The 13,546-nt window shown below is 51.5% G+C and overlaps 1 protein-coding gene across 2 annotated transcripts in view; it reads left to right on the forward strand.

The window, feature by feature from the left end:
* Positions 1–13,546, forward strand: part of ZNF395 (zinc finger protein 395) — a 36,750-nt gene extending 23,204 nt beyond the window's left edge. For both annotated transcript variants that reach the window (XM_007466152.1, XM_007466153.1), the window contains exons 2-10: positions 51–297; positions 1,654–1,886; positions 4,486–4,595; positions 8,817–9,052; positions 9,508–9,608; positions 10,318–10,597; positions 11,792–11,884; positions 12,751–12,854; positions 13,077–13,546. In XM_007466152.1, the coding sequence (XP_007466214.1) occupies positions 51–297; positions 1,654–1,886; positions 4,486–4,595; positions 8,817–9,052; positions 9,508–9,608; positions 10,318–10,597; positions 11,792–11,884; positions 12,751–12,854; positions 13,077–13,188 (1,516 nt within the window). In that variant the 3' untranslated portion in view covers positions 13,189–13,546. The remainder of the gene's footprint in view (positions 1–50; positions 298–1,653; positions 1,887–4,485; positions 4,596–8,816; positions 9,053–9,507; positions 9,609–10,317; positions 10,598–11,791; positions 11,885–12,750; positions 12,855–13,076) is intronic.

Genomic DNA, 13,546 nt, shown 5'->3' on the forward strand with positions numbered 1-13,546 from the left:
GATGCCTCCAGATACAGGATAAAGGACTCTGTGTTCCCTTTGCCTCCCAGGAAAGGCAGCAGCATGGCCAGCGTTCTGTCCCGGCGCCTTGGCAAGAGGTCCCTCCTGGGCGCCCGGGTGTTGGGGCCACCCGGGGCTGCCCCACCCTTGGAGCCTCAGGCAGAGCTGCTTGAGGGGGCAGCTCCCCAGCCCTTCCTTGCCTCTAAGGACACGTCCTGCCAGGAGCAGCCCAAGGAACTCCTCAAGGCTCCAGGCACCTCAGGCCTCCAGCAGGTGGCCTTTCAGCCCGGGCAGAAGGTAGGTTGATCCCCAAGTGGACAAATGTCTGATCTCTCCAGGCTTGCGTCTGGCGGCCCAGTGGTGCCCTGAGTGAAACTCTCTGGGCATGGGCTTTAGCACAGACATTTTCCCTGCAGCCATATGAGCCCTTGGGCAGCAGGCTTCCCAAGGGAATGAGCAGACCCAGGGCTCCTCCACAACAGTTCTGGGCTCAGGCCGGTTCAGAACCTCAGTTCAAAGCATGGCCAGAGCTGTTTCTCTTAATCTGTCTCAGTTTGCAACTTTATAAAAACAAGGGAAAGAATCTCAGACTTACAGGAGACAGATAAGATTGCATCTTTGAATTACCTTTAGATGTTTGCAAGAGATGTAGGTGTTTGTTCAGTTGGAATGCCATTTGGAGTCCCTTTTCCAGTGTTTCCTCCCCTGTGGCAGGGCTCAGGCATCACCTGTGCCTGATGTTGGCACTAGATCCAGATGCATGGGCTTCTCCTTCATTGCCTTCTCAAGAGCTGATAATAGAGGCTCTGCTTTCTGCCTCTGTTTCAAGGCTTGTGTCTTCCAGACATCTCTTCCCATGAGGTGAGGCCACCTGGCAACTGCTAGGCACCCTTGAAAGCAGTCAGCCTACTTCACCACTACCGTCGTGCTCCCAGGTAGACTCAGGATGCTCTGAAGGGAAAAATGCAGGGTGTGAGCAATTCAAGGCGATAGCTGGGGACCAGCAGATATATAGGACTTCAGAGGCTAGTCAGGGCAAGAAATCAGGAGGGAGGGACACAGATTCCAAACTCGTTTGATTTGAGAATTTAATCTGTTTACATTTAAAGTAATTAGTGATAGGTAAGGATTTGGTATTGCTATCTTGTTAACTGTTTTCTGACTGGTTTGTAATTCCTTTGTTTCTTTCTTCTTCTCTTGCTGTCTTTTTTTTGTGTGATTTGTTGATTTTTTTTGGAGTCCGGTGCGTTGATTTCTTTATCTTTTGTGTATCTCCTAGAGGTTTTTTTCTTTGTGGTTACCATGAGGCTCACAGAAAACATCCTATAGTTATAACAGTCTATTTTAAGATGATAACAACTTAACTTTAATTGCATATAGACTCCAAGTTAAAAAAAAAAAAAAATCCCCGAAACTGACACCTTTGCTCTCTCCATCTAGAGAATTTATAAGGATTTGTTTTGGGAAGAACCAATCCACTGTGGCTAGTCTGGGTGTTCAGGTGGGAAGCAGGTACCTGGGAGCACCTGCTTGAATTAAAGATGAGTCGGAGAATGCAGTTTGTGGCATACGGCTCCTGGCTCCCAGAACTTGGGTCATATGGAGTGAGAACTCCCAAGTGCTGACCACTGGTTGCTGTTTTTCTCTCCCCAGGTTTGTGTGTGGTTTGGGGGTCAAGAGTGTACAGGACTGGTGGAGCGGCATAGTTGGGCAGAGGATAAGGTGACTGTCTGGCTGTTGGACCAGAAGCTACAAATCTGCTGCAAAGCGGAGGAGGTGTGGCCGGCTGAGCTGCAGAGCCCCATCCCCCAGGCGCCACCTCCCGAGCAGGGAACCCAGGCACCAGCCTACAGGCCTGTCTCCAGGAACATTGATGTCCCAAAGAGGTTTGTGTGACAGAACCTGGGCTCTGGAAGACACATGGGTGGTGAGGTATGGGGTTTGGGGATGTCTTGTGTTGGGGAAGGAATGTGGAACAACCAGGTGTCTAGTAGTCAAGATATCGGACAAATGGGATACAGTGAGAGGGCATCCTTTTGAAAAGACCCAGAAGGGCGTCTTTTCTTCCCTGTAACTCTGTTATGGGTGATATAGCTTTGTCTGGCTAAGGGCTATTTTTTTCCCCTTTCATGCTCAAACTAAAATTAGGTCTTAGTTTTTCATGATGAGAGAGAAAAAAATGACTTAGATCAGGAGTCAGCAAACGTGTTCAGAATGGGCCAGAGAGTAAATAACGTAGGCTTTGTGGGCCAAATGGTCTCTGTCACAGCTGCTCTGCTTGGCTGTGGTCACGTGAAATCAGCCACAGATAGTATGTAAACAGGCGGGCGTGTTGTGCACCAATAAAACCTTACTTACGGACACTCAGATTTCAATTTCATGTCATTTCCATGTGTCATGTCAAGAAGGAATATTCTTTCGATTTCTAAAACCATTAAAAAATTGTTAAGCCATTCTTAGCTTGTGAGCCAGGCTAAAACAGGCGGAAGGCTCAGTCCAGAGATTGCAGAGCCCTGGCTAGATATTTAAAACTATCGATGCTGAATGAAGAATGCTTACTTTGCTTTAAAAAAATTTTTTTAAAATTATGTTTACTTTTCTGGCCACACCGCACAGTATGCAGGATCTTAGCTCCCGACCAGGGATTGAACCCGCGCCCCCTGCAGTGGAAGCGTGGTCTTAACCACTGGACCTGCCAGGGAAGTCCCTGCTTTAGAATTTTATGACATGATTTTTTTCCCTGAGAATATGTATATTCTGATTTCTATGTTATATACTTTATGCACATTTAAGATTAAAAAAGAAAATCTGCCAATGAGATTCTTTTCTTTTTTTAAAAAAAAAATTTATTTATTTTTATTTATTATTTTTCACTGTGTCGGGTCTACGTTGCTGCATGCGGGCTTTCTCTAGTTGCAGCGAGCAGGCGCTACTCTTGCGGTGCGCGGGCTTCTTATTGCGGTGGCTTCTCTTGTTGTGGAGCATGGGCTCTAGGCATGTGGGCTTCAGTAGTTGTGGCACGCGGGCTCAGTAGCTGTGGCTCGCGGGCTCTAGGGCACAGGCTCAGTAGTTGTGGCACACGGGCTTAGTTGCTCCACGACGTGTGGGATCTTCCCGGACCAGGGCTCGAACCGGTGTCCCCTGCATTGGCAGGTGGATTCTTAACCACTGCGCCACCAGGGAAGCCCATGCCAATGAGATTCTTATATACAGGATGTGTAAGCAGTTGAGCCCTGCCCCCTGCCCCATCTGTGTTTGTCTGTGAGTATTATTGTTATTGACAGTACACCCCGTGTCTTGAGACCAGACCAGAGCAACAACATTTGTGATTGTCAATTCAATGGAATACTGGCAAGGAATTTGTCTTTCCATTCTGTGGAAATAAAAATACAAATAATCCTATAAAAAGGGGGATGCCGGGCTTCCCTGGTGGCGCAGTGGTTGAGAGTCCGCCTGCTGATGCAGGGGACGTGGGTTCATGCCCCGGTCCGGGAAGATCCCACATGCCGCAGAGCGGCTGGGCCCGTGAGCCATGGCCGCTGGGCCTGCGCGTCCGGAGCCTGTGCTCCGCGGTGGGAGAGGCCAAAGCGGTGAGAAGCCCGCGTACCGCAAAAAAAAAGGGGGGGGGATGCTGACACATTTAATACATTACTGGTTTTCGTTTAGCTGCTTCAAGCCCAGTCGTATATTTTAGTGCATCTGAATTGTAAAGAATGAATTGTATAATACAGTCCTTTGAAATAGAGGAGCCACCTAGAAATTTATTTCAGACGGACTTTTCATACTTTAGCATTAACTTATAGATAACTTTAATTTTATTTCCAAATAATGTAACTTTATATGGATTAAAAAAATTATGTGTGAAACTTTATAGAACTCTGCTGTATAAAGCATTGAGATTTGCACTGGAAGATTTATTTTAGTATTTCTGGGTTTTTTGCTCATTGGCTTATGTACCAGGTTCTGTTCACCTTCAGAAGCTATCACAATACCTCATCATTAATCTTGGGGGGAGGGGAAGGAATTGGTTAGTGTAATTGTTCTCTCTTAACTTTAAATATAAAACGAGGAAAGGAAGGTAATTTTGGTGATTTTGAATTCTAGCTGGCCGTCTTTTATGCCCATGCTTTATTTCATTGCTTGGACTCATTTTCCTTTCCCCCAAATAAAACTCCTGATTTTAAGCTGCAGACTTAGAGTTAGGAAGGGAATTCAAGGGAGAGTGGAACTGCCTCCGGGTGTCAGCAGTGGGATGGGGACCAGCCTGCTACTGTGGGGGCTGACTGATATTATCAGTGTAGCTCAGAATTGAGTCTTTTTCGTGAAGAATGAAGAGAGGTCTGCATGCTTTATGTAACAATATTACTTGAGCACACACTGACTGATTGGAGTCGAGGCGTGGAGGGGACAATCTAGGAATGTAAGATGCTCACGTGACCAGCTGTGTTGGGAAGTAACCTTTGGCTCTCACCTGTCTGAATCCAGGAAGTCGGATGCAGTGGAGATGGACGAGATGATGGCAGCCATGGTGCTGACGTCCCTGTCCTGCAGCCCTGTGGTGCAGAGTCCTCCTGGGGTTGAGACCAACTTCTCTGGTGAGGAACGGGGCACAGGTGGGTTCTGGGTGTGGCAGAGGCCCACGACCGACCTCTTCTGCTTTGGGCAGATAATTGCCTAAGTCGCTAGCCTGGCAGCAGGGTTTCTGGAGTCTCTTCTCCCTGGCATCCCAGAGTGGCTGAGTGATACAGAGTTAGCCGCTTCCATTCTTTTTCCTCAGTTTCCTCCTCTGGGGAGAAGCTTCCTGGTGCATTGTGAAGATGATTGAGCATGGGACTGAGCCACACTGGCCACTTGAGTAAGTTCTTCAATGGGAGTAAGCGAGCGAGGCACTTGTGGGGCTGAACATGGCCAGTGGAGGAACATTGAGTTCTAAAGGTAGAAACTTACCAAATGGTCCCCTAGTGGCCTCAGCCGATTCACTCCCCCGTTACAAGTGCCTGATTCAGCCTTGTAAATTAGTTTGGAACAAATGAGCTGAAGTCTAAAATAAATCTAATTGCGTAATACAAATCGATAGACTTCACAGCAAATTTATAAATTAAAAGAAAATTCTAGCACAACCCCCAAAATGCATCACGAGTAATATGGGAGGAAGGAGGGTTGCTGGATATTAGTAGCTTGATAAGACTGGTAGTGAACCTGAACGGGTTTTTTTTGAAACTTGTCATCAGGCTGGCCTAACTTACTCCCAGGGAATAACTTTTTCATTGGTGAGATCTAACTGAATTGTGAGCTTCTTAAAAGCTTATAGGAAAATACGGAGTCAGCTCTGAACACATACCAGGAGGAAAGTGGCCTTTATAAGCATCCCTCATAAGTAACCTCCCTACATAGAAAATCAATTTAAGGGGGTGATAAGGAAGACTTACTTGTTTCACCCAAGGCCTGTCGTCAATGGCTAGGCTGCTAGGGGAAGCTATTGCAGTCTGACGGTACCAGTTGTGAGGCAGAGCATCACACACCTGCTCTGTGAGCACCTGGGGGCCACACAGGCGACGCAGGGAGGAAAGGAGTCAATCTTAAGTTCTTAGGAAACTCTACGAGTTTAGGAGATGCAGGAGGTTGGTCAACAGGAAGATCCAGGAAAGTGTCATAAAGGGAAAGAAAATCATTGACTGCAATTCCCATTAGGGTGTGTGTGTGTGTGTGTGTGTGTGTGTGTGTGTGTGTGTGTGTGTAATCCATCTACCTATGTTCATACACACATCCCAACACCAGCATATACGTATCTTAACTGATAATATGCCATGATATCTTAAGTCCCCTTTGATAAACATTTTTCATTGTCTATCAAAGACTTTTTTCCCCATTACAGTATCTTTAAAAAAAAAATTGCAGATTGATTGATTTGGCTGCCCCCGGGTCTTAGTTGCCGCTCGCAGGATCTTTAGTTGTGGCATGTGGGATCTAGTTCCCTGACCAGGGATTGAACCCGGGCCCCCTGCATTGGGAGTGTGGAGTCTGAACCACTGGACCACCAGGGAAGTTCCAGTATAGTTCTGATCTGACGTTGACGTCAGTGGAGAAATAAGGCCCCCTTGGCAGCTAATTATGTTGACGTATTCTGCAAGGTGAGGTCTCTACAACAACCAGAACCTTGCTCTAATCGTGGATACTCTTTGTGCAGAATCCACCCATTCCCTCTGGTCTCTGTTGTTAGGATGGCTCTGCATGGGCGTGTAGAGAGCAGAGGGGATTACAAGGATTTCTTAGAAGTCCACCATGCGTTTGCAGGGGAGCACTTTGCTTTCATGCTCTGTTGACCCTGCCCTAGAAAATCTTATGACCTAAGGTAGAGCGATTTATGTTCCTCTTACAAGGTATAGGTTAACTTATGAGATTCACTTTTTGCTTTGTTTTGTATTTTTCCTTGTGTGCCAATTCGCCAGTGTCGTTGTTGAGCCATCTGAATGGTTCCTTGGTGGAAGGCTGCTGTACTGTAGGGCGGGCCTGCTGTTTCACCTGCTGTCTTCTGTCCTGATGCTAGATGTAGCACTTCTGCTCCCTTGCCCTTCTCTCCCTGATAGGTTTCTTGAGTGGACGTGTGCAAACCCTTGACCTGCTGGCGGCTCCTGAGATCTTTCCTGAAGGGCTACTCTATTTTTAGCCCCATGTGTAGATGTCGTAAACTCTTGGTTTCCAGGAAGTCATTGCTTTGAGACTTGACAGTGACACTTAGGAAGGGCAGAGTTCATCTGTCCCCTTCTGTTTGGGTGGGCTTTTCCTAGCGTGTGAGACTTAATTAAGGAGAGCCTGCGTTGGAAACACGAAATGCTGGGCATCTAGATTAGCCTAGAAGTGGTTTGGAATATGGAGTGGGATGAGAGAAAAGCAGTGGGATGTTTATCCTGGCCACAGGGGATGTGGTAGACCATCTCAGAATCCAGGGTAAGGAGGCTCCGTGGAATGCTGCCCATGTTGGGAGTTGGGGCTTTTGGGGACAAGGCCACCATACCTGCATGTGTCACAGTTTTCCCCCCTTTTCTTGCTATTTCCACATATCAAAATTTCAGATTCTCCTATAGTAAAAATTAATATGGATTTATGGTCTCGGCATGGAAGAATCTGGGTCGGGCCTAAAGCAGCCCAAAGAAACGCAGCTTAAAAACTGAAAATTTGACATGACTCACCTGTGACCTTCCTGTTCAGACGCATTGCTGGGAGCAGGGCAGCGGGTTTAGGCCACGTCGGCTGTGTGGGCCTCCTGCCATCTTGTGATGAGTCTGAACTGCTCTCAGAGCTCGTCTTTCCTTCTCTAAGCGTGTTCCCTGTGGATAAAAGAGGAGCCACCTGGGCCACAGCTGGATCTGGTAAAGGCTACACCTCCTGACAGCTGCGAGAGCTAGCTGGATGGTTTCTTTTCACATGCCGATTTTGATGTACTTGCCTGGGTTTAAATGATCAAACAGGCATTTTTCAAGAAAGCCTGGTTAACAAGCCCTTAACCTGGCCTCTCCATCCTACTCTGCTGCAGGGAAAGCTTCCCAAGTGGTACCCAGCCCGCTTGTCTGTGCTTGGGAGGGAGGCAGGAGAGGCTTTGCCCCTCCCCTGTCCCCGCTCTCTCCCTGCCTTTAAAGTGACAAGTACATTTTAATTAGGTTATCTTTCCATTAATAATACAGGTTTCCCCTGCTATCTGAAAGTAGAACGTTTCTGTGAAAGCTGAAATGGTACAAAGCGAAGCAATTACCTTAGGACACATCTTGCTAACAGATGCACAGAATAAATCAAGATAAAGCACGGATGCTCACAGACACAGTTCAAAGCTACGGTCGCTAGGTGCTGAGGCTTCGAGTGTGGTTCCCAGGAAGGAGCTCAGTGGGGCCACTCTTACTGCTTGGGGTGCGCACTGCCTCTGTCACAGCTCGCTGCAAAACCAACATCGAACGCTATTTTCACCTTTTTTCATAAAGTGAAAACCCTCCTCAGATTTCTTTTAGTTAATGAAAACAGATGCTAATGTATGGTTGTCACTTGGTATTCGTGGAGGATTGGTCCAGGACCCCTGCAGATACCGAAATCCATAGATGGTCAAGTCCCTTGTGTAAAATGGCATAGTACTTGCATGTAACCTACGCATATCCTCCTGTATACTTTAAATCACCTCTAGATTACTTTTAATACCTAAAACAATGTAAATGCTGCGTACAATGTAAATAGTTGTAAATACAATGTAAATGCCTTTTAAATGTTGCTGTTTAAATGTTTAATTGGTGTGTGGCAAATTCAAATTTTGCTTTGGGGAACTTTCTGGAATTTTTTCTTCCTTAATATTTTCAATCCACGGTTGGTTGAATTCTTGGATGTGGAAACTGCAGATTCGGAGGGCCGACTGTGGGTCTTTCATCAAAGGGAAATGGTGTAAAGCAAACTTCCGAAAAGTGGGGGACACCTGCGCACAAAATGCAGTTGCAGCGTGGCTGCACACAAAATGCAGATTATCAGCATGGCTGTTGCCAGGAAGTGTCCACTACAGCAGAGCAGGGCCACCCACAGACAGCGCTGCAATGAATGGACCCACTCTTATTTTTACTGAAGCTCAGAAAGGGCTTGTTGGGGGGTGGGGCAACATTTTTTTGTCTTTTTGTTTTTCCCCCTTGGAGTGGAAAAGCCGGGCAAGCCAGAGCCAGGAATTAGATGCGGGAACCCAGACTCCAAACTAGAGTTTCCTGGCCTCCGCCCTGGGCTGTCCGTGTGGAATCTGGAGTGGACCCAGGGACAGGCCCCTGAGCATCCTCTGTCTTGTCTCTGCTCAGCTTCCCGCGCGGCCTGTGACCCGTGGAAGGAGAGCGGCGACGTGTCGGACAGTGGCAGTAGCACCACCAGCGGGCACTGGAGTGGGAGCAGCGGCGTCTCCACCCCCTCGCCCCCCCACCCCCAGGCCAGCCCCAAGTATTTGGGGGATGCCTTTGGCTCTCCCCAAACTGATAACGGATTTGAGACCGACCCGGACGCTTTCCTGTTGGATGAACCAGCTCCCCGCAAAAGAAAGGTACGCGGCGTGAGCGGGGAGGTCAGCCATGGAGGGGACGGGCCCCGGGTCCTGGGCCTTCTCAGGCTCCATCCCATTCCAGCTTTCCTTTGCTGCTTCTCTTTCCTCCTGGCATTCCAAGGAGCCTGCCCCTCCTCTCCAACCCCACGTCCTTGGCCTTCTCACCTCTGCCCCAGCCCTGCCTTCGTTCCTGCTCTCCTGCAGAGGCCTCCGGCAGGCCTTCCTTCCTCCCCAACAACCATCCCCACTCCAGGCGCCGATGCCGGCCCCTGGGACCAGCTGCCGAGTCCAGGCTCTGTGCCCCTGCTTGTCAGTGTCTCTGGTCCCTGGGAAACCCTTTCCTCGGCCTTCTGCTGGGTTCTGTTCGAAGGCAGCTAAAGCCCCCACTGGGTGAGGCCGGGAGGGGGCTGAAGGGGGAGGACACGTCCCCCTTACCACGTCTTCCTTTCCCCCAGAACTCGGTGAAGGTGATGTACAAGTGCCTGTGGCCCAACTGTGGCAAAGTCCTGCGCTCCATCGTGGGCATCAAGCGCCACGTCAAAGCCCTCCACCTGGGGTAGGTACGAGCCCAGGGCCCCTCTGCCGAGGGTGCCGTTCAGGCATCCTCCACCTGCCGATTCCCCAAGACCCACAGTCCCGAGTGCCTCTGAGAAACTGGCCGGCTGAGGACGCCACCTGTCCCTGGCCTTGTGCCCTGCAAAACAGTCCCTTGGAAAGAGATCTTTGCCGGGAAGGAGGCCCCTCCTGCAGTAGTGGATGTTGATGCTGTTGATGGGAAGGGAGCTCTCTCCACCTTGCTGTTGCGTCTTCTCACCTCACCGTAGGAAGGAAGGTGTTTCAGTTCTGGACAGATAGGGGGCGACTGGTGAGAGCTTGTTGCTTCCCCTGGGGAAGCCAGGCCTCCCTTTGCACTGACCCCGTGGAGCTGGGGCAGCTTATGGCCAAGGAAACTGACTCAGAGCCCTTTCCCGGAAGGAGAGCAACTGCGAGTGGGTGGGGCCCGGAGAGGACCCGGGGCGGAGATCAGAGTCAGATCTTGTGGGAAGAGAAGCCTTCAGTGATGGGGAAAACAGTTCCTGTTGATGGGCCAGCACGTAACCCGCTGTGAGCCCCCGTCAGGAGCAGGGCTCCTGGGTGTGCTGCTGGCCTTCTTCCCAGACTCGCCAGGTGGCCCTGGGCAACTGGTCCCCTCGTGCCTCACTCTCCCCTGTGTTTGGACCAAGGCAGCGTGTCCCTGGTCACCCGTGCGTCTCCCTCCCACGCAGGGACACCGTGGACTCCGACCAGTTCAAGCGGGAGGAGGATTTCTACTACACAGAGGTGCAGATGAAGGAGGAAGCTACTGCCGCTGGTGGCTCCACCGTCGACCCGGCTCCCGCCCCCAGCGTGGCCAGCCCGCCCCTTGCCGTTCTCCCTCCGCCTCCTCCCAAAGCCCAGTCCTCAGGCCCAGATCACCCTGGCCTGGAGTCCTACCTGCCCTCTGGTGCTCTCAGCAAGTCAGCTCCTGGCTCCTTCTGGCACATTCAGGCCGACCATGCATACCAGGTATAGGGTGGGGACCTGCTGGGAGCTCAGTCTGGTGGCTGTGAGGGCTTTCAGCGTCTGACTGTCACTGGTCAGCCTGATCACAGGCCACTGACCACCCCGGCTGAAGGCTGAGTCCTTTGGCTGCATTACTAATCTCTGACTTCTACAAAGAAGAAAAGACAAATGACTTCACACTCGAGAAATATGGGGATTCCAGAGTTCTACCTCAGTGGCCGTCGTGAGTGGTTATGAGAAATCTGGATGAATCCCTGGGTAACCAGGCTGATGGATTTGGGCTGGGGAATTGGTACATCGCTGGCTATAAAAGGGGATAGAATAGTGTAGTTGGGTTTCCCAAAGCAAATACCCAGTTCCCAGAATTGTGTCAAAGTATCTTACTGGAGGCATAAGAAATTGTTGCGGGTACAGGAAAGACCAAGCTGCTATGCCTATGGGGTTGGTAAAGCTGTCATGGAGGGAGTGGCATTAGGATGGACTTTACTGCATGTAGTAGGTACTGAACACCCTGCTTGCCACAACGTGTCCGTTTTTCTTAAAATCCTTGTATGCCTACAGCTTGGTTTTATCCGACTCTAGGCTGATTTGCAAGTTTGTAATTAAAAAGCAGTGTTTTCCATCAGAAAGCCTTTACAGATCGAGCCAGCTCTTCTGCTCATTAGAATGAGTGGCCGCTTAGCTATTTCATGTTGGGCCAACTTCAGGTGGCCCTTTGGGCAGCCGGCCAGCTCTGTGAGATGGGGCCCTGAGAGGGCGGCTGGTGTTTTTACAAACAACCCTCAACCTGGACATGCCGCTTCCACGCGGTTGCCTGGGGACGCCAGACCCTTAGCGCAGCCCCAGAAGCTCCCACTCGGAAGGCTTTTGGACTTCGTGGGGGAAACTGCCTCGAGCGTGTTCTCGGTGGGTGATCCAGCCAAGAAGTTAATCCGCTAATGAGATGATTAAGTCATGAGGCTGGCATGTACACCAGCTCCTAGAGAAGGGCTCCAAAAGAAGAATGGAGCCTGAGACTCAGGCGACCCCACAGTCAGTACTCTCATATTTCTCTTTGGAAGAGCATTTCGGGGTGTCCCAGAATTTCCTAGTCCGAGGTGCACCTGCTGCTGCAGACCGTGAGGTCACGGGGGGAGGACTGGGCCCCGAAAGCTTCCTGAGCTGTGGCCCACGCTGACGCTCTCTGATCTCCGGCAGGCCCTGCCGTCCTTCCAGATCCCCGTCTCACCGCACATCTACACCAGTATTAGCTGGGCCACTGCCCCCTCTACAGCCTCCTCCCTCTCTCCGGTGAGTGTGCCCAGCTCTGAGCCCGTCAGCACTTCCAGGGACCCGGTGCCGGAGGCCGCCTCCCCGCGCACGCCTCCTGTGCCCCAGCTTCTCAGAGGTCTGTGTGCCCTCGCCCCCCAGCTCGCCCCCCCCCAACCCCCAGCGGGTCACAGGCTCCCGTAGAAGGTGGGAGGGGCGCACCTGCAGAGGAGCACCCAGATTGAGCAAGTTGATTGCCAAGAGGATCACGGGGCCAGGCGGGGTCCGCGCCCTATTTAGCCGTGAGCGTCTGTGCGTGCTTGGTAAGGTTTTAATGCTGAGAGGAGAAGGGAGAGAACGTGGGAAAGCTGGAGAGGAAGAGGGCGGGTGAGAAAGGAGAGAGGAGCTTGTGGGTGGCTGTGCGGGTGGATCAGAGGTCCCCAGGCCACTGGGGACCAGCGCCCTAGATGGCTTGCCTCTGAACTGAAATAAACTGGAAGTCCTTTGGAACCATGCTTGGTGGGTTCCAGTCTGAAACATCCCCTGCAGGGAGGCGTCACACGTTGTGAAACGTGCCTTGGAGGTGCCGTTGAGGAAGGGCCGCACTTCTCTTTGCCCCACATATGGTGGCTCCATCCAGATCTGCAGGGAGCAGGCCGCAAGGTGGCCAGGCCAAGTGGCTCTCCCTTTCCCGTGGCCCCTACTCCCAGCGGGCGAGTGGCTTTCCAGGCTGGCTCGCCCCTCTCCCCCTCCCCTCCCTCGCTGGTTCCCGCTCACCTCTGCCCGGAATGTCCTTCCAGAGAAGGCCTCCTGGCACAAGGCGGCTGTGGTCGGCTGTCCCTGGGGATGGTCCTCTCGCCTTGCACGTCTGCCCTCGTGCTCACGGCCCCTCCCCACCCCGCGCCCAGGTCCGGAGCCGGTCGCTCAGCTTCAGCGAGCCCCAGCAGCCTCCACCCGCCATGAAATCTCACCTGATTGTCACTTCTTCAGCCCGGGCCCAGAGCAGCACCAGGTGAGAGCGTCTGCCCCCGTGGCCTCACTTCTGGCTTCGGTCCCCGCCCGACCCTCGTCCCCAGGGTCCGTCCCAGGGAACCACCCTGGGTGCGGGGGAGAGGCAGCTGGTCCTCCGGTCCCGGGGGCTCCCACCCTTTCCCACCACCGCTTCTGGCTCAGCCTCGGGCCTGGCCGCGCTCCAGCCAGTGCGTGACTGTCCCCTCGTTGCTCCGTCTTGCAGGAAAGCCCGCGGGGAGGCTAAGAAGTGCCGCAAGGTGTACGGCATCGAGCACCGGGACCAGTGGTGCACAGCCTGCCGCTGGAAGAAGGCCTGCCAGCGCTTCCTGGACTGAGCTGTCCCGCAGCCCTGCCCGACGGCCAGAGGACAAAGGCAGACGCCTCCTAAGCCCTCAGCAGAAACCTAAAAGCTAAAGCGTGGACGTTGGGAGTTTGGGCTCTATTGGCTAAGGTTTAATACTTAAAACGTTTTTCCCTCCCTCACGGGAACGTTTTATTTAAAAGAAAAGAAAAGAAAGAAAGAAACCACGAAAATATTTTTTTCCCCCTAAAATAGAAGAGAGCCAAAGCTGACCAAGGGTATATTCTGCAGCGAACCAGAGACCAAAGAACTGATTCCGCTCCCCTCCCCCCGCCCGCCTCCCTAGGGGATTAGTTTGTACGTAAAGAAAGAAGGAACAGCTCATTCTGTTT

Source organism: Lipotes vexillifer, unplaced genomic scaffold, assembly GCF_000442215.2.
Source record: "Lipotes vexillifer unplaced genomic scaffold, Lipotes_vexillifer_v1.1 scaffold308, whole genome shotgun sequence".
In the NCBI taxonomy this organism is placed as follows: Eukaryota; Metazoa; Chordata; class Mammalia; order Artiodactyla; family Lipotidae; genus Lipotes; species Lipotes vexillifer.